Raw genomic sequence first — 27,831 nt, 5'->3', positions numbered from 1 at the left:
GCAGATGTCCCCCAAGTGCCCGCACTGAGAACATGGTGTCAACAGGACAGGTTCAAGCTCTACTCTCCTGGACTGACAGCAGCGCAGGGAGGCAACCGGTCACCTGGGAGGTGCTGAGAAGTTCTGTGAAGAAAGATGAAGCCAGGAGGGGGACAGCCAGTGCTGGGGGATTTTAAACAGGAAGGTCAGGGATAGCTTCACTAGGCAGCTATTTGAGTAAAGACTACAAGGAGGTGGGGGACCAGGTTGGGGCTCTCTTGGGGAGGGGCCAAGTGTTTCAGGCAGAGGGAAGAGCCACTGCGAAGTCCCCAAGACAGGAACACAGCTGGAAGGTTCAAGAGTAGGTTTGAGTGGCTGGAGTACAGCTGGGTGGGAGGGCCAGGAAGTGCCACCGGGGATGAGGGGAGGGCACGGGGCCTTGACTCTGAGTGACTCAGGAGGCGTGGAGGATTTTGAGCAGAGAAGTGACATGAGCTGATGTATATTTTTAAATGATTGCTTCTTCCCTGTGTTGAAAGTGGACCACAGAGGGTGAGGGCAGAAGCAGGGAGACCAGTCAGGCCAGGATCCAGGGGAGAGATGCTAGCTTGGCCCCCTTGGGGTAGCAGCAGGGGAGATGGTAGGACATGGTCAGGGTCTGGGTAGATCCCAAAGGCAGCGCCCACAGGATGTGCTGATGAACTGGACGGAGGGGTGTGAAGGAAAGCAGTGAATCTAGAAGAACACCAAGGTTTGGGGGGCAGGTTATAGCTCAGTGGTAGAGTGCATGCTTAGCATGCACGAGGTCCTGGGTTCAGTCCCAAGTACCTCTCTTTGAAAATAAATAAACAAACAAACAAACAAATAAATAAATAAATAAACCAAATTATCCCCTTCCCCAAAAATAATTTGGAAAAGAATGCCAAGGTTTGGGGCCTGAGCCAGGGGCCCCAGAAGAGCTCAGCACTGCACATACAGCAGAGTAACGTTTGGCCAGTAGTCAGGGGAGGTAAGGGCAGGGCCCCTGGGGTGAAACCTCCATGGCTGCCTGTGCCAGACTCACCAGTGCCAGACTCACCAAAGATGCTTATAAAATATATCCTTTCTGTGCAAGGCCCTGTGGTCCAGAGCAACCACTAGCAGCCCAGGGATGGGCCCTGCTCTCCACCCACAGAAGCCAACGAGTGGCCTGGGATCAAAGCTGAGGAGCTGGGGCCTGATGCCCACCTCCCCCACCAAGGTGGGGCTGCTGCAGGCCTTGTCTTCCCTGCAAGATGGAAAGGGCCACAGTCCCCCGACCCCAGCCCCCCGTGAGCACTCAGAGGTCCTGCAGCAGCACACTTGAAAGGGGCCGGGGTTATCTGCAAAATTCCAATTAAATCCACAGGCTTTGATAATTTGATAAGCCACTCCACCGTTGCCCCAGAGTCAAAATACGCTGTTACTCGATCCTGTGTTTATGTTTCAGGACGGAGAGGGGAAGTGTACGACAGCCTGGGAGGGAGGGCGTGCAGGCAGTGGGCTGATAGATGGTCAGCCTGTCAGCCCAGGGTCACCCCTGGGTCTGGGCTCTAAGGCGAGCACACTCTGCATGGAACACGGGTCTCTCCTGGCAGATCCTGGAGGCTGAGAGGGGCCAGGGCCTGGGGACAGGGAGAAGCCCTTCAGAACTGGGTGGCCGCAGCTGACCCCACTTCCTGAGCCTCAGGCCTGTCTTGTGCTGGAGGGGTTCCTGTTCTGAGGCCATCTCTTGCCAGACGAGCTGTGAACTGGTCCAGGTGGCCAGTACTACCTCAAGAAAGAGGCAGAGAACCCTCATTGCCATGGTAACTTAGAGGCCAAATGCTTTACGACTCCTCCCTGCAAAAGCCAGGCTGTGATCTGCAGGGGTGGAGCATGCACCCTGAGCCACGTCCCGTTCCGCTCCACAACCTTCCGCCGTCAACACTGCTGTATGGGCGGACAGCAACAGCTGGGTTATCTCAGTACACGTGTTGTCTCCGTAAGCCCCCTGGACCACTCCAGGAGTCTTGCACACCCCCATTTCAGGGATGGGAACACAGAAAGGCAGAGATCAGAGATCTCTGAAAGGCAAAAGGTCAGAGATCACGGAGCCTTGGGTGGTGGGCCTGGACCCCAGAGTCTGCCCCGCAAGGCCACACCCGCGGCCTCACCAACATACAACCGTCTCCGCAAGCCTGGTTTCCACCATCCCTTGAGGGCCTTCCAGGGACGGGCAAAGGCCGACTTGCTACCATTAGTGCACAAGTCGACAGGGGAAAGAGGACCAACTCATTCATCTGGCTGCAGAGACTGGGTTCAGAGGCAAGGCTTACAGGCGGGGTCAGGTGATTCTGTGATGCCTCCCCGGCCACTTCCCCCTCCAGCAACAATCCCTCTCCCCTCCTCTGGGCGCATGATCACGTGTGACTCCAATGACAGCCCGCCTGGGGAGGGGCATCTCCTCTCTCCCCCTGGAAGGAATAGGGTCTGAGCTCACAAGTGGCAGGGCCAGGTGGACCTGGGGACACTGCTGCCAGGCTCAAGAGCCTTCCTCTGCCCTGGGAGAGTGACGAAGGCTGGGGCAGGAACACAGAAGGGAGGACAGAGAGGTCACACTGAGAGGTGTCAGGACCACAGTTCTGGTCCCCCCGATACCTCCCCAAACCTGGTGCAAGGAGTGGAAAGAGTACAGGCCTCTGGAACCAGAACAATCTGGGTTCAAGTCCTGGCTGCAGCTGTTAGCCTCTGTTTCCTTTTCTGGAGCTTAAGAATAAGAACATGTAACTCCTGGTGCAAACCTCTCTCACAAGCCTGACACACAGTAGGTACAGTGAGAGTGATGCTTCTCCCACTGGTGAGAACAGACATTTATGTCTCAATTTGTTGTTGTTGTTGTCGTTAATGGAAGTACTGGGGATTGAACCCAAGACCTCATGCATGCTAGGCATACACTCTACCACTGAGATATACCCACCCTTCCTTCAATTTGTTGTTCACAAAGCTCTTTCCCAGCCCGCATGTTACCTAAATTTCACAACTAATCCTTGGAGGTAGCAAGATCAGGGATGAATCACTGTTCCCTTTTTACAGATGAGAAAAGAAAGGCTTGGGGAAGGTATGTGAGTGGTCTGCCTTGAAGCGGTGTGCCCAGTCAGCAGCAGAGTCAGAGTGTGAGCTCAACACTACATCCTCTTCCCTGTGGCTTTCCACTACTCCACACTGTGAACCAAGTCACTGATGAGTTTCTGACTGTTTACAGCGTTTGCTTGTTTCTTAAGCCTGTGGCAGCCAGTAAAGGAGATGGCCTTTGTTGTGCCAGGTGAGTCTCTGAGCTGGGTAATGCCTTCCTCTCTCAAAGGGTACAGGCCATTTTAGGCTGTTGGTCTTACAGCACGGATGAAAAGAGAAGAGCTACTTTAGCCGGGACTGCCATGTATGGATGGGCAGGTTGCTCACTCTACAACCTCTATGGCAGTGTTCACAGAAAGAGCAATGTGAATGGCGCCCCTGCAGCTGTGCAACACACACCCTTGTCTGTAGGCTTTCTCTCCCCATTACTTGATGGCCCCCTGCCTCTCCCCACCTGTCCCAGACAATTCCTCTGTACTATTATTTCCCTTCCCTCCATAGTACCCATCCCATCTGCCTCTCTCCTGCCCACCCTGGTACTTTTAAGATTTCAGGAGAACAGAGATATGGAGGGAGGTGATCGATTAGCATCCCCTTCAGTCCTCTCCCCAATGCTTTTCCCAACCGAACCCTGTTCCCTGTCTGCCTTCTTCTGGTCATCAGCTCCTTGGTGGAAACCGGATTTTTCCCTCCATTGAGAAGCTACTCTGGGGAGTGAATGTGAGGGTAGTGTTCTGAGCAAGAGAAGGTGGCCATCAGGATGGAGTTCGGTCGTGTGTGTGAAAAACTGGCACGGCTGGGTGGGTCTTCTTGACCACCAGGCCCAGAGTGTCCTGCTTCCAGAGAAAAAAGAAGACCTGCTTGGGCATCATTTCTCCCCAACATGAGACATCAGCCAGCTCTGGGCCACTAGGAATCAAAGACTTGCGTTCAAGTCTCATGCCTGTCACATACCCAACCAGCTGCATGACTTGGGAAAACGCACCTGACCTCATGGGCCTCAGTTTCCTCCTCTGTAAACAGGGCTACTAACATCTATCATAAAATGCTACAAGTAAAAGCCATCTGGTAAGTGCTCCGTGCACACTCACTGCTGTCTTTGATGATGATTTGCAGCAGCCCAGGACTGCTGGGTTAGTCAGCGGGTGAGGGTCACGTGGGCAGCACGTGCCCTCCCGGGCCCACATTCCAGTGGGGCACTTGGGAGCATCAACAGTTAAGAGCAATGACTGCTAACCCTGGGCATCTGAACGGCATGACCATTATATTTTCTGTTATCTCATCTGCTCCTTACAATAACCTGTGAGCTAGAAATAGTTTACAGGAACACCTGTTCCCCAGAGTGAGGACGCCCTCACCTGGCAGCCCTGGGGGTCAAGGGGAATGAGGAGCAAGCCCTGGCAGCAGGAGTCTGGGGCACCCTGGTCCCCGTCCCCTGGTCCATCTTTGCTCAGCCTTGTTGGCCCTGCCAGCTCTCCCTCTGCTTGTGTCCCCACATCCCGAGCCTCTCTGGCTGGCCTCCTCACCCAAGCACACGGGAGAGGCCTGAGGTACCACTCACTCTTTTGGGGGGTTGACATCCTCTGGCCGGGCCTCAAAGAACCGGAAGACTTCATCACACTGTGAAATGTGGGGAGGCAGCCGGACAAGTGCCTGTGGAAAGACAGGAAGAAAGGGCATTAGGCCTGATGAAACTGGGCACAGGAAAAGCAAAAGCAGGGTCAAACAGTGATGGGGAGGCTCAAGGGCAGTGCCAGGGAGGACACAGTCAACCGGCCACCACCCCCTCACCCAGACAACTAGTCAGCAGATTAACTCATCAGCTAACTCGTGAAATAACTCTCCATCCAGCCATTCATCCCTCCTTCCCTCCCTCCTCCTTCATATCGCCCAAGAGGAGAGAGAGGGTCAGGGAGGCCACGTGGCCTGCCCACAGGTGGGAAGGACCTTTCTAGAAGGTAAACTTCATTTGGGCAGGGACTTTAGTCTGTTCTGTTGGCTGCTGTGTCCCCAGATCCTGGAAGAGCACCTGGCATTCAGTAGGTATTTGTTCAAATGAATGAACGAATAAGGGTTTGGTGTGCAGGGGCCCACTGTCCAGCAGGAGTGGGACATGATAATGGGGCAAAAAAAGCACATGTGGTCTTAGGCTGCATGGACAGAAGTACAGTGTTGAGGAAGAGAGACGTGATTGTTTACTTCTGCTCTGAGCTGGTCGGGTAACAATTCCAGTGTGGCATCGAGCCCGATGGCCCCTTCTGGTGCCAAACCCACACCCAGGCAAGATGGGACAAGACCTGACCGTAGCAGGTAAGACAACACTGTGCAACTCCCATGTTCTTTCCAGAGCCCATGGCTTTCCAACGTTCTCCAACAGATCACATCCCCATAAACAGGCGGGAAATAGAAAAGAAAGGAAATTAACATTTAATGAGCAACTACCATGTGTTAGGCACTGTCCTAGACCCCTGGACTCTCCAATCATCCAACAAACACGAGGGCTTTTCAGTGCCCTGGTGGTATAGGAGGAGCCAGACATAGCCCCTACCCTCACCAGTGCACAGCAGGTGATGCATCATCCTGGAGGTACACATCATTGCTTCCATTTGCGATGGGGACACTGAGGCTGTTGGGGAGTGAAGTCACAACTTCCAATAAGTGACAGAATGAAGTCTTGTGTTCAGATGTCAGATGGGAGGAACGCACTCCCAAAGTGTTCATGTTTTCATCTAACACACGTGGTGTGTGCTGTTTTCTCTCCCAGGAAGGGCAGAAGGAAGCAAAAACTGAGGAAGAAGAGAGAGAGAGGCAGAGAGAGGGAGAGAGAGAGAGAGACAGAGAAAGAGACAAAGACAGAAAGAGACATAGATAGAGAGAGACAGAGACACAGAGAGATGGAGAGGGAAGAAGAGACAGAGACATAGAGAGAGAGAGAAGCGGAACTCAGGCATGTGCAGAGAGCAAGGGCTCCTGGTGGGAGGAGGAGGGTTTCCGGAGGGAGCACTAAAGGGCCAGGACGGGCAGGAGGCAGGAGGGAACCATTACCAGGGACCCAGGCTGTGTGCAGAGCTGCTGCCAGGGTGACCTCCCCGACAGGCAGAGGGAGGGGAGGCAGGGCAGGAGCCCTCCCAGCTCAGCGCGTGGCCACCCACCCCAGGCGCAGCCCGGCCGCCGGCTCACCCCGCAGCAGCGCTGAACACAGGGGCTCTTCATGCCGACAGAGACCAGCATTCCGGGGGCAGGGGACGCGTGGGCTGGAAGGGCCTCAGACAAAGAGGCCTTTTGGTGAAACCACTGCGGCATCTTTATTTAACAGGGAGCCCCGAGGGGAGCCACATTGAGGGCTCGTCCTGATTTCAGGCTGACAAGAGGCTCTCGGCTCAGAGCAGCTTCCATTAGAGCTGCTGCCAAGCCCAGCTCCGGCCAAAATTATTTGGCAGAAGAGCTGGGTGCTGAGAGGTCAGTCCCTGAGGCCTGGGCTGGTGATGACAGCCAGAGCAGGGAACCCCCAAACTTAGCTGTTCTGGGAGGAGCAGGTAGGGGCCAATACCTGGGCACCTTCAGGGGCACCACCTCCCACTCATATCTAAAATTCTGCCATGGGACATTCAGGATGTATGCCATGGGGTGGCTAAGTCTGGGCTTCAGGGGTAGGGAGATGTGAGTTTGAGTCCTAGCTCTACGGGTCACAGGCTATGTGATACTGAATGCATTGCTTGCCCTCTCTGAGCTCAGTACAACGGATTTCATGTGACACCTCCCTATTAGGAGGTTAAATGAGATCATGAGTATGAGGAGCCTAGCACAGTGCCTGGTACTGAGGAAACAGTAAACTGGTACTGAGGAAACAGTAAAATTTAGTTACACTGTTGTCTTCATTGTCATTACCCTTTAGGTGACAACAGAGAGGCACACTAGAAAGAACAGGAGTCAGGAGCTCTCAATTCTAGGTCCAGTTCTCCTGTCATATACTTGCTACGTGACCTTGGGCAGCTCACCTCACCTTTCTGGTTGTTGTTTCTTCTAGGATAAAATAGACTAGCTTTGGAATCTCAAACTGTATCTCATGGAACACCTTTTTGAGGAGGTAAAGTGAGTTCTATGGGCACATGTGAAAGGTGCCTTGTAGATCCCCGTTTTGGTCTTGGCGAGCACCATGTTCATTAGCACAGCAAAGGCTCTGAGAAGTCTTGCAGGAAAGAAACCTATAGAGCTGTGTTCAGGCCAGTATTTATTAATTATAATGACATCCTGGGAGATGGACTCATTGAATCATCACATTAACTCTAAAACATATGTCTAACTATGATTCCAATTTTACAGAAGAAGAAACTAAAGCACAGAGAGGTTAAATCATTTCTCAAGGTCACACAACTAGTAAGTAGCAAGAGTTTGAATTAGGTCGTCTGAGCCCAGAGCCTATGCTCTGTCTGATCTGCTGCTCTGTACTGCCTGCTGTGTTACCCACAGGTCTCTGTGGAACTGGTTTTCCAAATAATTCCTACTGACAGCCCATGGAACACAGCTGGGCAAATCCAGGCTAGAGACATTCGAAGTTTCTTCTAGCTATAACAGTCGATGGCTTTAGGACTGTAAACAGCACCATTATCAGTGTCTAATCTATCACAAAGCCCTGTCTTTGCAAGCACAGCAGTGGCATGGAAGGGGGCCCCAGGTAGACTGTACTCAGACCCTCTGCTTTGAAATGATCTCCCTCCATGAAGCCCACGGTTCTGGGTGACATCTGTCCCAGGACAAAAAGCAAAGTTCTGCGTTTGGCAAAACAACTGTGGGTGCCCTGCTCTTTCCATAGGATCAAACGTTTTCCCATTTTTAGTTGTATCATTTGTGTTTCTAATCAATGGAAACCGTATAGGTAAAAGCCCAGCGATTCTCCGGTGGGGTGGGGTGCAGGGGGGCTGCAGTCCTGCCCATTTGGCCCCCACCCCCACCCCTGGGGCTGCTTCTAACCTGCCTGAACTGTCCCTCCTAGATTAGCATCTACGAAGCTGGGGGCTCACCCAACTTCTGCAGAGCAGAGTATTTCAAACACATGAGTTCTCTTTTTGAAGGATCTGAGCAGCAACTTCTTTTGAAATGGAAATAGTGCCTAACTGGCAATTGCAGTTTAAGCCATTTCACAAGGGGTCCTGGTAATTGGGCCCTCAAGGACATGCCACCCTCCTCGGAGGTTTCCTCTGCGTGTGTGTGATCTTTGCATCTTGTCTTCAGATACTGGCTGGACTCCCACGTGGGGCCAGGCTTCCAGCTTGTTAGTGAAGACACAAAGATAACAGATGGGGACTTCAAGGGGCGCTTGGTCTGGAGAAGATGGACACACAGAAATTATCCTTCTTCAATGTGCAGCGTGGAAGCACGCATGGAGTTTTCTGGGGAGTGGAACAGCAGGGGTGGGCAGCTTCTCCTGGGCAGCTGGGAGGCTTCTGGGAGGGGTGCTGGGGGAGCTGAAGGCACCCCCAGGAAAGGGACTAGCACAGGCCAAGGGCAGGAGCCTAAGGGAGTCTGGCCAGCTGGGAACGGCTGCACTTCTGAGGACTGGACTGCAGGGTGTGGAGGAGAGGTGGGAACTGAGGCTGAAACAGTACTTGGAACTACCCGACAGAGGGTCCGGCTGAGCCACTCAGAGCCTCTTGTGAGCAATGGGGCTCCTCTGAAGGCCTTTAAGGAGAAAATCGACACAGTCAACTTTATCCCAGGCTGGGAATGCTTCTTCATAGGTCTGTCTGGACTGGAGGTGATGAAGAGATTCTGCCACCTGGGTTCCCACCGAGTACCAGACCACTCAGGAGGCCTGGGTGCATCAGTCTGGGTACATGTGGCTCTCTGCCTCAGTCTCCCCCTTCAGCAGCACTCCTGGCCCAGGCCTGCCTTAGAATGAGTGGCACAAGAACAGTTACTCTCTCTGTATCTAGGACTAAGCATGCCAGGAAGGAGGCTGTTCCTGTTGCAACATGAACCTTTCTCTTTACTAAGGTGAGAGACAAGGGCCATGGTGGAAAACTCCTATGGTGGGAGGGAGAATACCTGGGGCTAAGAACTCCCACCAAATAATAGCCTCAGTTTTCAAATCTGGGAAGTGGGGCTAAAAGTGAGTAAGACTGGGAGATGCAGAGGGTTGGGAGGGGAGATCCTTACCCCTCCAGGGCTGACCCCTTTACTGGGCTTGGAGTCCCTCTCCCAGCCTAACTACAGCCAGCCCCTCATCCTTCCACAAAGCAAGTCTTTGATCCTGAAAGCAAGTCTGTCGTGGGCAGCAGATAACAGAAGCAAGCCTGGCTTTTTGGGTAGCAAAAAAATCCTAGTCGCACCCACCGGGAAATGGAGACTTGTATAAATGTCATTGCAGAGGGTGAGCTGATCATTCTCAAACACTCTCTCTCACTGACCCCCAACCCTGCAATATTTATTTTATCCCCAAGACAAACACTGCAAACATGTATTTCACATGCAGGAATGGGATGGATGGAGTCATGTATGGGGTAGATTGTTCGTCTGAGCCCCTAAAGTGTAGCTCACACTTATTAGTGAGATGAAAGTCTTCAAATTGTTGAGGCCACAGAACCATTAAATACTAACCACATAACCATGTTGCCCATTAAATTAATTTATGGAGTTACAGAAATGCCTTTGGAACCCCTCTTGATAGACACCGGCCCTCAAGAGCCACATAAAACAATCACCCGGCTGGTGCTTGGTAAATTTTCCGTGACGCTCATCCAATCTGCTCCATATATGTTTAAAATTAACACTGAGATCTGGGCTGTGAAACTGCCATTAGGCAGAGGGACTGGCTGGCCAGCGAGGACAGGGAGCCCGAAGTCTGGGGAGGTCTGCTGCATGGTCAGACTTTCCACGTCAGAGTCCTGGCAGAGGACCTGGCTACTCTGTACAAAGCCAGCTTCACAGTTTTGGGTGCATTTGAATTCCCAGCAAATCCCAGATTCAGAGCCCACACTGTCCAGCAGATCCAAGGAAGATTCCAGCCAGCCAAGCAGAGCTGCACTGGCAGGGTACTGGAAATAAAACTCTAGAGGTTCTAAGTGGTGTGTCCAAGGACAGGTAGAGACAAGGGAGGGCTGGCCATGGGCAGGCTGTAGATGGCCCTGACCGTGAAGTTGGCTGTTGGGGGCATTGATGCTGAGTGAAAGGCTGGATCTTAAGTTGCACAGACTGGACTTTTGGGTGGCAGAGCTGAGAAGTGCAACGCTGGGGGGCAGTGACTATGGGCTGCAGCTGGACTTATCCCTAATGACCATTCCAAGGTCATTCCAAGGTCTCAGACAATCAGATCACAGATCCCAGTTTTCTAATTCAGCAGAATGAAAGGTCACTTCTGCACCGCCCCTTCCCCTCTGCCATTCACAGAGTAAATTACGGCCTGCAAGCTGACTGGCTGCTTGGTGAACCCATGACAGTGCTCCTTGTTGCCTGGCTCTGAGTAGTTCTCATCTGTGCTAATCAGGTTAGGAGGCCCCTCCTCTTATCGACCCCTTGCACTTAAATGGCTCCCCAGACACAAGCAGCACTCATGCAGCCCCAGAGGCTGCCCAGAATCCCATCCCAATTCAGGAGTCCTGTTCAAAGCCTGAGCTCAGGAGATAAGATGTTATCGGGTTTCTGCTCCCAATGACCCAGGAGACGGCATTTCCACAGAGCCCAAGCCCGACTGCAGATGCCTCGGGCTCCCCCAGCTCAGGGAGGCTGAGGCTGACGTGAGCCACAGACCCCAGCTGAAAGAGGCCTCCTCCTGCCCTTTGCCCCTCCTCCATTAGCTGTGCCCATTTGTTTAACTGCTTGGGAACGGAAGAGAGAAATAAAATCTCAGACTACAGCCATCAATTTAACTGGAAATGGCAAATGCCTTTTAAAGAGAAAAATGAATATTGATCTGAAGAAGAGAAATTTCTAGCTTAAAGAAATTCATCACAGGGGCATCCTTCTAAGTTAAGGCAAAAAATGTGACCAAGTATATAACCTGTACACAGTTACAAAATTCAAACATGGGTTAATGGAGAGTATATGGGAGCACTTGTCTCCCCAAAGTCTTGGGAACACCGGTTAGTGAATTATCAAATTTGTTCTTGTTACAATATTTTTTTGACAAGCATAATGATTCCAAATTATAAAATATTTGTGAGGGACCTTCTGGTAGCATTTCCAAGTTGGGACAGAATATTTCAGAAGTTACAACACTGTATATATATATATATATACTCTTCTGCTCAACCCTTCCTGAACCCCGTGAGATAGTTATTTTTACCTCCATTTTACAAATCGGGAAACTGGAGGTCAGAGAGGTAAAGCAAACTTGCCAAGGTCACACAGCTAGTAGGTGGGGCACTGGGATTTGACCCCAGCTCTTCTCACTCTAAACCAGCACTTGCAACAAAATATTATTCCCCATTTGCTTCTCCCCAAGATTCTTGAGTCAGACTCCACGGTAGATTTCATTTAACTGAAAAATTCCATCTCCATTAAAGCCAGTGGTGCCCAGTGGTAACATTAAATTGTTTATGCTTTGTAATAATAATAACAAAAAACTCATGTCCACTGAATGAGTCCTCTGTGCCGGACACTATGTGCTGCTGCCTCATGCATGTCAGTTCATTACACCCTCTGCAAAGGCACTGCTCTCCTGCCTCTTATACAGATGTGGAAACTGAGGCGCTGGGAAGTTCAGTAACTTGCCCAAGTTCATGAAGCCAGTCAGGGGTTTTGGCCATCAAGCCACATGGTCTGGCCATCTGGAGGCCATGTGCCAAGGCCACTGAAGTGGGAGCCTCTTCTCACTGCAGGGATCCTGGGCTCTAGACAAGGTACAAAGACAAACGGGCTCTCCTTCATGGCCCTTTTGTCACTGTCCGCCTGCTCCTTGGCATGGCTGTTCCAAAGCATGTGCTGTGTGTGTGTTTGGGGGGCGTGTGTGAGCATTTCCATTTATAACAACGTGCACAGGAATGTCTGTAGCTAACAAGACTTGGCATTTTGGATGCTACTGGACTCGGGACCGATTTCAAAAATGTTCCAAAGGGAATTCAAAGAAAGTTTTCCTGTATCCAGCAAAATGCCACACACAGAATCCCTGAATTGAGACGCCCCTGAACTGAGCTCCCAAGCCAGTGGAAGTGATTTCATAGACTGTTTTGTAAACACAGATGTGTCCTGAAAGGAGCAGAGGTTCAGCTGTGAGCCCAAGGCCCTCATGCCCCAGAGGTGGCCTAGTCATGGGGTGACCTCCCCAAGGGACACCCATACCCACCTCTCTGGCCAGGAAACGCCAGGCCTCAGGATGCATCTGCTAAACCACAGCAGAGGGTTTGTACAGACCACCTTCTTTCACAGATGGACAGACTCTCCGGCAGATGGACTGCCCCTCCCCACTCCAGACACACTCTTACCCGGCAGTACTCATCAATGGGCTTCAGCCTCTTCACAGCTACGTCCCGGATGTGGCTTCTCCGGAAAAGGATTTTGCCTGGAAGAGAGACGCTCATGAACTGGGTGATGCTGCCATAGGGACCTGAGACCCTAGCCTTTCATTCCCCTCTCCCTCAGCATCTCAGCATTGTAGCTGGCTACCAAGTGCCATCACCTCTGCCAGTTGCCAAGGAAACAAGAGAGGAGTGGTCACCTCTCCCAGGGGGCAGGAGGTGCCGAAGGCTCTCGGGCAGATGAGGAGCCCGGGAGGCTGCCATCTTGGCCAAATCACCTTGTCTGGGTCTAATGGCAGGACCAGTGCCCCAACATGGGTGCGGCTCTCAAGTGACCTCCCAAATAAATACAAAGGATGGCCCAACCCACACGCTGTGCTTTGCTTTCAGGCCCATCCCTCCTTGAGAAATCGGCATTTGTTCCTGCCAGCCAGACAGAATTCCTATTCTTAGTTTAGGTGGGTGGCTATTTCCACGGCAGGCACAGACTAATACAAGGGAGTCTGGCTGCCCCAGCCTGACTGTTCTCCAGCCTCTCTGTACACACAGCCTCCAGCCGTGTGGACCCCTGCATCTGGGCAGGTGTACCCACCTCTATAGGTCTGGGCAAGGCCCCTAAACCTTCCCAGAAGGCTCTTCTGAATTAGCCAAATTCAACTATAACAAAGAGATCAACATGTAGTCCTTTTACAGTGGGTTAAATTTAGAACGTGAACTCCCTGGTCTGACGTTCAAGGCCTAACACAGCTTCTGCACCCAGTAGCTATCAGTGTCTAGACCAGCACCCCCCTTTTAGAAGACCTTCCCTGATGGCTGAGCTGGGAGTACTCGCCTGCTCTCCACATCTGCACATTTTGTCCATTCCTAAGACGCTCACCATATTCTGCTGTGTGTTACAGGTACAAGTATCTGTGAGCCCCCTTCCACAGGGGCCTGGCTCATCTTAGGGCCCCCAGAGCCCACCAGCACGTGATGAGGTGCTCCCCTCATCGCTAAAACAGGCATCTATTGTCCACGTCCACCCAGTTCCCCTCTGGAGAGAACCCCTCCATTCCTAGTCCTTGTGGTTCCACTGGCGCTGACCACACCCCTGGCAGCAATGGTAGGCATGTGACCCAGCCTAGCCAACCAGAGCCACAGTGACCAGCTCAGAGATGGGCAGGGGGCCCAGTCTGGGCCAATGAGGGTCAGCCCCGAGACTTCTGCTGGCACTGTCTTCCTGCCACAGGTTCTCCCACAATTGCTAAGCTGGAGGATGAAAGCCTGGTGCGTCTAGAGGCCACCTTTATTACTGCTTGAGAAGGAAACCGACCAAGACGAAGGATCTGAGGGCAGGTGCTCAATAAATGTTTCCTGAATGACTGAAAAGCAGAGCCGAGAGATGGTGATGGGGAGATTCCTTTGACATCATTTGAGCAGCTGGATATAGCTGTTCCTGAACCCAGAACCCACCTGGAACTTTCCAATTGTATAAAATAATCCAATTAAAAAAATTTAAATTAGTGGGAGATGGATTTTCATCACTTGCATTAATGGAATCCAAATGAGATGATTCCCATTGCAAGTGGACAAATAGGTAGATTGCATGTAAATCCACTTAAGCTTCTTCTATCCAGGTCCAAGTGAAGTACTAAGCATTGCCTTGGTTTAGGCTTTTTCCCCAGAAGTAAATCCAGAGACAAGGAGGTGAGTGCAAGTCAATTATTTGGGAAATTTCCCTGGAATTACCAGTAGGAGAGGGGGGCATTAAGGCAGGGCAGGAGGAAAGTACCATCCAGCCCCCCCCATCACTGTGGGGGAGCAGCAGCTCAGTTCTGTTGGGGAACTCCGGGGGATGGTGCAGAACGGACCTCAGAGGCATCCCGACCTGAGGCAGGGCAAGGAGGCTGGGGTATCTATCACCAGCTCCCTGCTTGTCCTTGAGCTTCTGAGAGCACCACTTCTCTGGCACTTCTGGACAGGCGTGCTCCTGCAGCTAGGACAAGAACCCCAGCAGCTGCTGGCAGGTGGAGGCGAATGGGAAGGGGACCTGGGGGGGCCCAGAAGCAGCTGCTACAGGTGTCTCTGACTTCCCTGTCACCACAGGTGATGGTCACCAGCCCTGCTCCAGCCAGACCATGGAACATCTACCTCATCAAGTCATCAAATCGTGTGTGACTGTTACCCATTCGCGTGTTTCTTCCCTCCACATTCGGTGTGAACCAGCGGCCCCCTTCCGCAGCTGCTTCCCCCGCTTGGAGCCACACGCCGCACTCAGTACAAGACTTTGCATACAGCAGCCGCCCCAGAGGCACTTGCTGTTCCATGCACTTTCCTCCCCCACAGATGCTCCCTCAAGCTCTGCTTCCTGCCTTTCTCACGGAAGCCCAGAAGAGGGGCCGTGTCCCCAACAGAGGGATGATGCTGTACAAACTGGACAGTGTCATCAAGATAAATGGGCCCCTCGGCGTGTTCCTTTTGAAAGGAGATAAAAATGTGATTCATCAAGACATGGGAGATGGCCGCCTTTCCTTGGGGAAAGATGCACAGATTTGGTATTCCTGGCCTCTTCGCCTCCTACCCTTTTTTGGTTGCCTGTCACTTTATTGCCTGCATGCCACAGGGGAACATGTGTGCAGCCAAGGGGGTGGGATGTGAAATAAACACGTGGCCGGGGGAGACTGCTCCCAGATGGATGAAACGACAGACGGCTCTGGGGTGGGTTTTGGGCCTTCTACCTGAGCCGGTTAGCTGTCAGGCGCTGGAGGTGGCCCACGCCTGGTGATGCCAGAGACGGAGCGGTATCTTGCAGGACCCTGGAGGACTTGCTAAGAAGGAGAGACCGCATGAGGGACTGGGGCCCCAGATCTGGCTCTGCCCTGTGCTTCTTTCAAAGGGAGAAAATGCGACTTAGCCTCCAAAAAATAGCTCTCCTGCCCTTTCTCATCCTATCTGAGGACAAAAAAAGAAAGGAGAGAGATGCAGAGACAAACTAGGTCCCCCTCCCAGGCCCCCATCACAAGGCTGGCCAAACCTCTGGCTGGGCTGGGTATCTGTGAGATATTCAGATACAGATACAGACATAGGTACAGATGTAAGATCGGACAGGACCTGATTCAGTAGCAGAGACAGATCTAGCAAAACACAAATAGTTAAGGAACAGTTAAGGCCTCCAGCGGTACAGAAGGTTCGGAGAAGGGAGAGCTGGGGTGGGGGAGATGGGGAGAGAGGTGAGCGGGCTCCTTACCCACACTGGCACGGGACCCCCAACAGCGACCCTCAAGCCCACCCTCTGCAAGTGAGACCGCCATGCCTCCGGGCCAGACACCTCCCATGCCCTCCACAAGGCTCTGGGTCTGTTGTCAGGTGCAAAGGTGGAGGAGAATTTCTGTACAAGCCATTTCCCAGTTGATTTTTTGGAATCCCAACAGGGCTTCTCTCCTTGCCGCTGAAATCCTGACAGGAGCAATGTCTTCCTTCCTTGGGGCCCTGGCACAGGCAGCAGGGGCGGGGGAGGCAGGGCAGAGGGAGGGAAGATCTGGAAGGGATTCCACGGTCTGGACTTCTCTGTTAGGAATCCAAACCGCACTCTGAAAGCCAAACTGGTGACCATATTAAAAGGGAGAGAGAGAGGAAAAGGAGGAGGAGGAACATCCCCATTAAGGAAGCGGGGACCACAGGGCATTAAAGACCTCTTGTAAATGTAATTCAGCCCGCTTACGGCGAGGCCAGGCGAGGCTCCTGCCAGCGCCTTCAAAGCCGTGCCGACGCCGCCCCAGAAATATGATAAGTATCATAAGAAAGATTACACGCGGGGCATGAGACAGACCTTGGGACTTAACTCCTTCCTGAGAGCAGGGGAGAGAGCCACTGAGCCTGACAAAGTCCGAGCATGTAAGTGGGGGCCCCTCTTCCTGCCGCCCTGGGCTGGGCTGAGAGGGTAGGACCAGCAGAAGGAGCAGGGGCCTCGGCTGGAGTCCTGTGTTCAAGTCCTGCCTGGGCCACGGGCCGGCAGTGTGACCCTCCACGGGGCCTCTGCACCCTCATCTGGAGATGAGAAGGCCAGGCCTCCATGGCCGCTCCCTCCAGAGTCCTAAGATGTATGTGGTGGGTGGAGTTATCAAGAAGAGCAGAGAGGGAGTGAGGCCAGGGGTAACAGGCGCTAAGTGCTTCCTCCCTGCCAGGCGTAGGCCAAGAGCATTCCGTCGGGGTTTCTTGCTTAATCCTCACCACGACCTTAAAGCAAGTGCTTTTATCATCCCCACTTTGCCCAGGGGCAGACGGTGGCTCAGAGAGGTTGAAGGACTTGTCCAAAGTCACACAGCTATTAAGTAGCTGAGTTGGGATTTCAACCTGGGGTTCTGGGGACACTGAAGGGGAAAGAGAAGCCAACAAATCTCCAGAGAGCTCTTTGGGTTCAGATCATGTGAGGCCTTGCGAGTCTTGGTCTGGATTTTATTCTGTGTGTGATGGGAGCATGATTAACATCTCCTCCATGCCAGGTGCTGTGCTGAGGTCTGGGGACGCCTTGGGGGCTGAATGATAATTAAGCAAGTGGTAATCATGGAGGATGGGACATCCCATGGTGCATGAGGTACAAGCAGCCCTCTCGAGGTCTCTGCAGATCAGATACAATTGGATGAGTGAGTGAGTGAATGGATGAGAGTGAATGGGTGAATGAGAGTGAAAGGATGGATGGACCAACAAATTAGGGAAGGAGAGGTGACCTAGTGTCTCGTGGACCTGGGGAAAAAGAGCTCCCCAAAACAGCACACCTCCCTGTCCTTTAAATGGCCCTTCCTGCCAGCTACCCCCACCCAGGCTGAGCAGGTGCCAGCACAGGGGACGCAGGGGATGCTCACCCTCACAAGTGGGTGGGCATCACCTGGGGGAGGCCAATCTCTGCCCTAGCCCCCAATTTGGTCTGACCTTCTCACCATGAGTGTCCGCTCTGGGCCAGGACACACAGGCAGGGCACTGCCTCAGGAAGGTCCCTATGCTTGGGTGGCAGAGGTGTTTCTCCCTCCCACCCTGGATGCCAGGCCCTCAATAAAGCTTCTGTGTGGCATCTGATGGGTCTTAGCCGTTGGCATTTGCTTCTAGAGAATGAATCAGTTCAAGATGGTGAGAGATGAGAACATGGCTCCTTCTCACTGGTAGAGAGAAGTGGTTAAAGAAAAGACAGAAACTTCTGAGAGCAGTTAACCTCGAGGCCAGCCACAGCCCCTAGGTTCCTCCTTGTGAAATGTGGTATCTATAGGGGATTCCTTCAGCAGGAGTCAGGGGGCCAGAGGCCCAGGAGGAGCCAAAACACCAGACACAGCATCCCTGGCTAGGGAGCCCCCACCCCAGCCATGAAGGGCCTGTAGCAACCTCGAACTAGGCACGTGTTCTGACAAAGAGGCAAGCACCCGCTGTACAGGGGCAGTAAGAGGGCTCTAGCTACAGTGGAAACAGAAGAGGGCTGGCCTCAGAACCTCTTTCGGTCTGTCCAGGCTGATCTATTCTTGGCAGCCTCCCCTCTTCAAAATTCACAGCATATGTGAGTGCATGCATACACCCTCATATACCTCCCTCTTCCTTGATTTTTCTGCCACCTGCGATGCCATCCACCCACTGACCCATCCATCCATCACTGTCTTGATGGAGGGCCTGCTCCAGGTGCTGAGAACACCCTGGTGAACAAGACAAAGGGGGCCCCTGCTCCCGAGGTGTTTACTGGGGGAGGGGCTGTGCATGGGAGGGATACAGTACACAGTGTTCACATCTAGTACGTAGTTTGCTTACACACACGTCTCCTCCCACCTCTGTAGAGAGGCTGTAACAGGGTAATAGAAAGGAGCGTGCCTGGGGGATGGGGGAATTCAGCTAGTGGTCAAGGAAGTCTCTGATTTCACCCTAGACTCTGAGGAGGAGAAGAGACAGTCACGCAAAGCTCTGGGGGAAGAGGGCTCATCCAGAGGGAACCACAGAGCAAAGCTGGGAGACGGAAAAGAGGTTGTGTCTTACAAGCCACAGAAAGGAGTTTGGTTTTCTCCTAAGCACCCCTGGGCCTGCCTACCCAAACCCCTCCCCACCCTAAGGGCTTCTCCTCAGGGCCTTCCTTGAATGCCTGCCACGCCCTCCTTTGCCAACCTGCTGGACCCACTGGCAGTCACCTGACTCTCCCCTCCTTTCCCCACTGTTGTGGAGAATTTGTCAGGGAGCTGCCACCCTCAGGGCCCCTCTCACCTTCCCAGGGGGTCCCCTGATGCACAGGCCAGCTCCCCCGAGCCACCCCAGCCTCCAAGGACACAGATGCTCCCAACCCTCTCCCTTCAGTGTGGCCCAGAGAGCCTGGAGCACCACAGGAGCTCCCTAAGGAACGGGGGACCACAGGAGGGCCCCGAGCTCCACAGACTGTGTGGGTTTAGTGCCCACTCTAAATTCAGGATGACCTTGTGTCACAATCCTTAACTTAATTACACTCACAAAGACCCTTTTTCCAAATAAGGTCATATTCACAGGTTCCGGGAAATGAATTCACAGGTTCCAGGTTAGGATGTGGATGTATCTTTTTGGGGGACCACTATTCACCTCACTACAAGGGTCATGGGAGAGTCCACAGGGCTGGCCAGATACCTGAGGGAGGCTTGGATCCCTAACTAGACTGCCATCGCCCTGAGGGCTGGCATGACTTTCTACATTCCCTTCATCCTTGGCAATACCTGGCATGGAGCTGGGTGTGATTAACATGAGGGTACTGCCTGATACCTTCAGAAGGGACAGGGGAGTGTCTGGAGAGAGTGGGTCAAGGGTGTCTGGGGCCCAAGACAAGCTGTGAGGATCTGAAAGCTGAGTGAATGGGGGAGACAGATCCCCTCTGGCTCTGCTGGCCGATATGGGGCCCAAGGAAGAAGAGTCAAATTTCCCAAACTAATTAGAGGAAAGCAGATGTGAAGGTTACTAGAGGGACCCCCACCCCACCCAAAATGACATGTACGCCCACGGGGTGTGCTATGGTCGGAATGTGTGTGCCCCTCAAAATTCATGTAGAAATCCTAATGCCCAATGTGATGGAAATTAGGAGCAGGGCCTTTGGGAGGGTGGAGCTCTCATGAATGGGATTAGTGTTCTTATCAGAGAGGCTCCACAGAGCTCCCGGGGCCCCTCTGACCTGGGGATCCAGCAAGAACTCTGCAACCCAGAAGAGGGCCCTCACCTGACCACCCCGGCACCCTGATCTCAGACTTCCAGGCTCCAGAACTATGAGAAATAAATTTCTGTTGTTTATAACCTACTCAAGCTGTGGTATTTTGTGATAGCAGCCTGAACGGACTAAGACAGGGTGACAAGACACAGACAATGCCTGTGGGGAGGAAAAAAGGAATAATTGATCTACTCCCCTGGCTCTCTACAGGCTGAAGTGGGCCAGGCCAGCAAATGAACCCTGTGCCCAACTGCCTGGGTCAGGTGTCTCAAACTTTGTGTTGCTGACAGATGGATGAAGACAGACGCTCTTAAAGAAAGAGCCTTGGGCATAGGAGGAGAGCCCAGAGAACCTAATGCATGAACCTGCCAAAGGCTCTTCCTTCACTGTGAAAAGCAAAAACAAACACCCCTCCTTCATTTCATCCCTTTCATTTCAGAGGGGCGGATGCCAACCCCCAACTCCAAGAGTAACCCCAGTGGGCAGGAGCCCAAGTCGCTCCGGTGAGAATCAGCCTGGGGCTGCTGATGGTTTAGAGCAAGCAGCCACCTGGAGGGTATGCTCTGGGCTCTCAGAAAACCCCCCTCCAAAAGCAACCAACCCACCTCACAGCCTACTTCCTTGATGCCTCAGATCACAGAATCAGAATGCAGTTTGATTTAAGATTTTGGTTAAGATATATAAACCTCTCCCTGGGCAGTGACCGTGAGCCTGGTTAAAGGTTGCTGCCTGAATAGAAACAAGCTTCAGCTTTTCACTGGACAACAGGGTCTGGTTAGGAGGGCAAGCATAGAGGCCTTAAGGGAAGGGGACAAGATGGGCAGAGGGGAGAAGGACGAAGAAATAGTCAAAGCCAGCCTCTGCCGGCTTCCCACTCCTTCTGCAAGCTGGTCCTGCCCTCGATGTCCAGCTGGTTGCTGACTGCAGCCTCCCAGCCTTCACCCGGTTAGCTTTGTCCATGCCAAAGTCTGAACGGCTGGAGGGCAGCCCCTGCTTATCTTTCCCCTGAAGCCACTATGCCACCTCTGACCTGATGACAGTCGGGGGACAGCAGGCCACCTTCTCACTTGCTTTCAGCCTCTGATGTGGCTGAGATGACATCCCCACCATCTGTGGTCTTGTGCCTGACTCAGACTGCACTCTGCCACCCAGTCCTGCTTTTCACCTGCTACACGTGGCCTTGCTTGCCCTTGATCCAGATCAGTAAAGACAAGGGGCCCTTTGGGCTGGGGGAGGGCTAGGGTGGAGCCCAGATGCTAAGGCTGGAAGCAGGGAGCACATGCAGGTTCTGGAGGGACATGGTCCCAAGGGGGAAGGACCACAGCCCTGGGGGTCCTGACTTCATGCCCTGAGTTCTGACTCCCACAAATCTTTCTCGTCCAAATACATGCCAAGACCCCGCCCCGGCTTAGAGTCTAGCACGGTAATAAGCATGTGTGGGGTTTGCCTGTCAGCATTCGTATCACAGTGCCTGGATTTTCTTTTGAGGAACAATCCCTCCTTCATTCTCAGTCTGTTGATTTCAGGGAGGGGCTCATCTTACCCCACACTCCTGGAGTTGCCAATCAGTACAGTCCAGCCTTGGGCATGTGACCCATATTGGTTCAGTGAGAATCAGTCTGAGACTTTGGCTGGAACCTCCAAAAAAGAGAAGTGCTCTTTCTACAGGGGCTGCTAACTCATAAATTGTAAGCCTCAGATGGCTAGGGAGCATCTTTGCACATCTCCATCACCATCTGAGGAGTCTGTACGAGAATGAAGTCACCAGAGAAGAGAGGAAAGCTGGAAGCTAGACAGACACATGATTTGGTCACTTAGATCCAGCCATGCCTGAAACAACTGCCCCTGAAGTTTTCAGTTCTGTGAGCCAATAAATTTCCTTTTTTTTCTTAAATCAGATCGAGATGGGTCTAGTCCTTGTCACCTGGAGGCTCCTGACTAGCACAGCTAGCACTGCCGTTTACTGTTGTGTGATATGGGACAAGTCACGACCTAGTTGAATCTCAGTTTCCTCAAACTTTAAAATGGGCAGAGTAATGCCGAACTCAAAGGATTATTATGAGGAATCAATGACCAAGTGTATAAAAGCATTTAACACAGAGCCCAGCCCATAATAAATGTTGAACAAAGAGGATCTCTTATGAGCTGACAACTCCAGGTCAAGTAGGTGGGGCGGGGTGGGGGTGGAGGCACAACCTGGCCCAGCCCATCTCCTTGATGGCCATGTGGAATCCAAGCACTGTAGTGTTTCTTGTGTACCCTTCCACCTGGCCTCCCCACCCAAGGCCGAATACTAACTCCTTTCAGCCTGCAGCAACCTTTCCTGATCCAAACTCTGCCCCCAGACACACCGTGTCTCCCACAAAGCTCCCATTTCTCCTCTCCCTCCATCCGCCCAATTCAGATTACTCACTCCATCCACCCACCTTGGGACACTCTGGGCTGACTCACACAGGTGAGTCTCCCCCTTGGCCCCTGTCCCACACACTCAGGGAAACAGATTTACAAAACTTCACTGGGGTTTTGCCATCGATTGCAACCTTAACCCTTCTGCAGCCACGGCATGCTTCACCTGGGAGGGAAGAAGGATCTCCCAAGTTCTGGTCTGGAAGTTCTCACACTCAGTACAGGCTTAAGGAAACAAAATCTTTCATCCCCCCATCCTCAGTGGGGCCAGGGGTGTTTATGGGTGTCTGCTAGAAAAGGGCACACAGTGTTGGCATATCAGAGATTTTAATACACTCATTTTTATTGAACTAAATGCAATCAAAGGCTTTTTGAATGGCCTTATAGAGCTATGGGACTAGAATGATTTTTTTCCCTTTTTTTAAAAAACTTTTTTTTGGGTAAATATAATATACACATAGAAAAGTGCACATGCGTGTGTAAAATTCAATGAATTTCACAAACTGAACCCACCCCTGTAACCAGCACTCCAGTCAGAAAACAGCATTGCCTGCACCCTCAGAAGACCTTCACTTGCACTGAAACAGATTTTAGGTGGAGTTTGGTGGTACTTCTGTGCTGGTTACAGATGTTAGAACTCTAGACTTAGGTAGGGTTTGTTAGCACTTCTGTTCTGGTATAAATGTTAAAACTCTTGACTGGCTGGGTGATACCTATTGCAGAGAAGGGACACTAATACATTTATTGATTTTAGTGATATTTATTTTTATTTTCTCCAGGCTTATTTTTAAAATGCATGCTTTATCCTTTGATTCAAGTTGCAGCAAATTTAAATGCATAGTGTAATGCAGATCCCTGGAATGAGGTCCCTTTTTCTGTGAAATGTGGACACATGTTTGTTCATTGTTATTCATTAGACAAGGGATGAATGCTTCCTTACAAGGTTAGCTATGGGAAGACCAGTGTAAACAGAAACAACCCCCCTGAATTTGCTGATTTGTTCTCGCTTGTGTTGGAGAATGCCCAGGGTTGGTCTTTAGCCCTGAGACAGACTGGGATAATTTATTAGCTGTAAGATCTTACTTTAGATTACAGACTGCCAGACAAGGGCAGCCTAGTTCTTACGAAGCTCCTCTAAGCTACTGGCACCTAAGGATTCCCAACAGATACCAAATCAGAGAGGGACACTAGCCATGATGGCAGTGTGTGCCGGCAGGGAATGTGGGCTGGCCCAGCCTAGTCCTGGGAGGTGGACAGAACATTGTAGTTGACCTCCGAGGTGGCCCTTCGCCCCGAGGAAGGGAGAGGCTTTGCGATTAAATGTAACAGTGTTTAAAGTGGCCACTCTGAGGACAAATGTCACGTGGATGTCACTGGGGTTCCTTTGGGCACACGCTGTGGTCTCATTCAGAGCTGAGCCTGCAGAGGGCTGAGCTCACCCTGGGAGGTACGCGGTAAACTCATGTCATACACGCACTAACGGTGGGACAGGTGGCAAAGGCCGAGGGCACGGTCACACTAGTCTGCTTTCAGCTGTATTTTTTTTTTCCCTTGGTCCAGTGGGAAGGTTAAAAAAAAAAAAAAAATCAAAATCCAGGACTGCTCGGCTGCCAGCAGCATGCTCAGAGTGTGGGCTGCAGAGCTGAGAGGCCCCGGGTCCTTAAATCCTTTGTGTCCTGGTACCTTAAACTGCCTGAACATCAGGCTTCTCACATGCCAAACGGGATTATAGGGCTGGAATATGGATTAGAGACGGCACCCTGGACAAACACAGCACGCAGCGCTCGGCACACAGGAGGGGTGCGACACAAGATGCCCGTTGTTACAGAGAGGAGTGAGGCCAAATCACTTGTTGTTTGGCCAACTGCCCATAAAAGTTGTATGGTGACCTTTAGTCTGTCTGATTTCCAATCCTTCCCCCACCCCTGCTCTCAGTCCATTTTCCACCCAGCAGCCCAAATGTTTTTCAAAATGAAACCTTTGCTGAAACCTTTCAGTGACTTCCCAGCACACTGAGAATAAAACCTAAACTCCTTTCCGTGACCTGCAAGGCCTGGCAGGATCTGACTCATGCCTCCCTCTCCGACCTCGTCTCATCCTGCCAGCGCCAGTCATGCTGGGCTTCAATTAGCGCCAAGAACGCGTCCAGCGCCTTCCCACCTCGGGGCCTGTGTGCACGCTGTCCTCTCTCCGGGACACAGTTCCCGCTGCCCTCTGCACGGCTAACACCTTCCATCCTTTGGGTCGTCTCCTCGGGGAGGCCTTGGCAGGCCATTCCGCCTCCCTCTCCCAGGCCTTGATTGTTTCCCTCCCAGATTTCACCACGATTTGTAACGATCTTACCTCTTTATATGAGATCTTACATCTTACACAATGTCTCATTTACTACTGCACCCTCAGGGCCCAGTATACGGACTGGCACGCAGTGGCCCCTGGTTGACACTGCTGAGTGGATAAGTGTGAGTGTGTGTGTTGACACACCCTCGCTCCAGACTGTCTCTCTTATTTACACAGACACACAGACACACACACACACAGACACACACACACACACCTGAGAGGACTAGCAAATGTAGCTCACCCCACACACGCCGCTGGGGACTGCTGGACCAGACCGGGGCTGCAGCGGGGATGGACTCACCCTCCAGGACCCAGACAGAGTGGGGCCAGAGAGTGTGGTTAACTCAGAGCCCAGCATCAGGGCCAGGCTGTCCCCACTCCATGTGGGTGTGGGCGTGGCAGGCGTGGTGGGCAGTGGCTCAGCCCCTTCCCTGTGGGAGCTGGGAATAAAGGGCCCTATTCAGCCCCTGCGGCCTCAGCTCCTCCCTGCCAGGGAAGGCTGCCCTCAGGAAAGGGGACGGTGGGATGCTGGGCAGCGCTTCCCGGCAGCCTCTCCCTGTGGCGTGGCCCACAGTAGGGATGAGGAGTTTGGGAGGAGGGGGCAGCCAAGGGTACAGGGCCTCCAGGGCTCAAAGAGACACAACAGAAAAGTCCAGCCAGAGGAGGAGGCTGTAGGGCAGGCAGGGAAGTCCTGGTTCAGGGGATGGTGCTGAAAAGCACAGTTCACTGCTGATGCTCTGAAGCAGAGGAAATTCCCCAAGATGCCCACTGGAACACTGCCCCACAACCACAGGCCTGGCTGTGCCAGCCAGAGGGGAGTCTGCCTGGCTCTCTGCGAGTGGACACTGTCCCTTAAAGCTCTTTTCTTAAGTTTTGGCTCTGTTGGGAGAACTGAGCCCAGAAATCAACTCTCTTCAGCAACCTCCTACCAGTATTTCCCGTGGTTCCACCTCTTCCTTCAAGGGAAGTGAGGATGATAAAAATACTAGATCATATTCATTGAGTACTTGGTGTGTGCTAAGCACTGTGCTACGTACTTTCTATTTATTCTGTTATGTGATCTTCATAACACCCTGTGATCTAGATACCCAGGTACTAGTTTACTCCCATCTTACAGATAGATAAACTGAAAGTAAGAAAACCTGAGTGACCTGCCCAAGGTCACACAGATAGTAAGTGGCAGAGCTGGGGTTTGATGGGCCATGGTTTCTGTCTTTGGCAGTCTGAAAGTGTCTAGGCTCTCAATTCTTTCGCAATGTTCCTTCTTTTCTCTGTACCCTCCCACAGCTGGTACATCTCAACCCTTCCCCAACCCCATAAGCACGGTCAACATGCATCCATCACTCACTCACTAATCCTCCCTGATGCCAGTAGGATATTTTGGAAATGATAATGTGACTTCTAAGACTAGATTTTAATAGACATCATGGCTTCCTTCTCGCTCTCTTGCTCTGGGATCACTCACACTGTGGGAAGCCAGTTGCTGAACTGTAAGGACACTCAAGCAGCCCTATATGGAGAGATCCACTTGGGAAGGAACTGAGGCCTCCTGCTAACAGCCAGCACCAATCTGCAAGCCAGGTTAAGTGAGCCATTTTGCCAGTGGATCCTCCAGCCCCAGGTGAGCCTTCAGATGACATCTTGACTACAATGTTACAAGAGATCCTGAGTCAAAACTGTGCACTTAAGCCATTCCTGAATTCCATAGAAACTGTGTGAGATAATAAATATTTATTGTTTTAAGCTGGTAAGTTGGGTGGGGGTAATTTGTTATGTAGCAATAGGTGACTGTTACAGGGCCCAGCACCCCAGAATGAGGGTCCCTGGGTCACCTGAATCATAGATACCTGGGATGTTGGTTACAAATGTAGATTCCTGGGATTTAACCTAGGCCCCCTGAATTAGATAGAAGGGTGAAAGCCTGCATTTTTAATAAAGCCTCCCAAGTGAATCTCATGTACCTTTTAGGTTTAGAAGTGCTGAGCTACCCTACCTCACTTAACAGATCTGGAGAGGCTCAGAGAGCTGATGGTTTGACCACTATCACACATCTAAGCCGAGGCAGGCAGGCAGGCCTGGGCCTAGAATTAGTACCAGACTCTCGGTTCAGTTCTCTTTCTACTTATTTCCTCCTTTTAGTTTGTCCATTTTAGTTAGCTTTTTTGAGAAGTATAGGTTCTGTTTTCTTTATGTTAAAAATGCACACATAGCAAGTTGCTACATAGTCAATTGTTCATCTTCTTAAGAACTTGCTTTGCCTGGAAGAACTTTCCAGCCCCAACCAAAATGTGGGCCTAATGCTAAGGGGATTAGGGGTACCAGGCCATGCAGAGGGGCTGGTGCCCCTACAGAACACCGCATCAGAAGAGGCACCTTTTCTACCCATCTAGGTGCCTCAGTTCCAGGCTTTTTTCCCAGGCAAACAAAATGCAGTGTGTATACAAGGCAGAGACGATGAACAAAGATAAGGGGATGTCTACTTTAACCCCTGAAAAACTGTCACCCCAGGAGGTAGGAATAATAATCGATGGCAAGATAGGCAGCTCTGAGACCCTGTTCAGTCATTCACTTGGCACATTTGTTGAACAGCTACCATGTGCCAGGTAACACTAGGCAGAAGGGTGTATGGATGTGTTTCTTTACTTGATAAGCATTCATATATGTTTACTACGTCCAGGCACCTTACAATTCTTAACTCACTTAACCCTCACGACAGCCCAACCAAGCAGATTTCATTCTTCTTCCCATTTGACAAGGACATTGTTAAACAGCTAGTAAGGGGCAATACGGGGATTGGAACCTCAGGCAGTCTGGCCCTAGACTCCTCCCTCTTAACCAAGACAAAAGAAGACATGGCTCCTACTCTTCAAAAACTCCAGTTTTCAAAATCCCCATGACCACAGAAGAAGAAACTGAAGCTCAGAGGTACCTTCCTACTTCTCCCAAGTCACTCACTGCTGGGACTAAAGTCAGGTCTGAGTCCAGGCAGTGTTACTTTGTTCCATCGAATGTGTCTGTTCACAAAAAAAGACTTAGCAGAAGATGGGTACCAGGGCAGTGAACACCAAGGGAGTTCCTAGCGCTGAGAGAGAGAGAGGAGGGCCCAGAAGCAAGACTGAGTATCCTGAGAGACACCACAGCAGATGGACAAGGCTCACTCACTGCCCAGGCCATAATGACTTGTGACAGTCTATTGCCGGGCGGTATTCATGCCTCCAGATAGTTGGGGGCAGTGTTATTTATAGACCACATTTCTATTTATATTTTCATTGAATTTCTGCTCAACTTAACTAGATTTCCACCCCCAAAACCTAGAGAGGGGAAGATAAGAACTTTTTTTTACCAAGTGTATCA

General features: G+C 51.8%; 1 protein-coding gene across 4 annotated transcripts in view; it reads right to left on the bottom strand.

The window, feature by feature from the left end:
* The window catches only part of SH3PXD2A (SH3 and PX domains 2A), a 230,898-nt gene that overhangs the window by 103,831 nt on the left and 99,236 nt on the right, over window positions 1–27,831 (bottom strand). For all 4 annotated transcript variants that reach the window (XM_014557825.2, XM_014557826.2, XM_032491006.1 and 1 more), the window contains 2 exons: window positions 12,531–12,607; window positions 4,673–4,764 (listed from right to left, as the gene is read on the bottom strand). In XM_014557825.2, the coding sequence (XP_014413311.1) occupies window positions 4,673–4,764; window positions 12,531–12,607 (169 nt within the window). The remainder of the gene's footprint in view (window positions 1–4,672; window positions 4,765–12,530; window positions 12,608–27,831) is intronic.

Source organism: Camelus ferus, chromosome 11 (genome assembly GCF_009834535.1).
Source record: "Camelus ferus isolate YT-003-E chromosome 11, BCGSAC_Cfer_1.0, whole genome shotgun sequence".
Classification (NCBI taxonomy): domain Eukaryota; kingdom Metazoa; phylum Chordata; class Mammalia; order Artiodactyla; family Camelidae; genus Camelus; species Camelus ferus.
The sequence above is the reverse complement of the archived record's forward strand: the minus strand, read 5'-3'. Positions and strand labels throughout refer to the sequence as shown.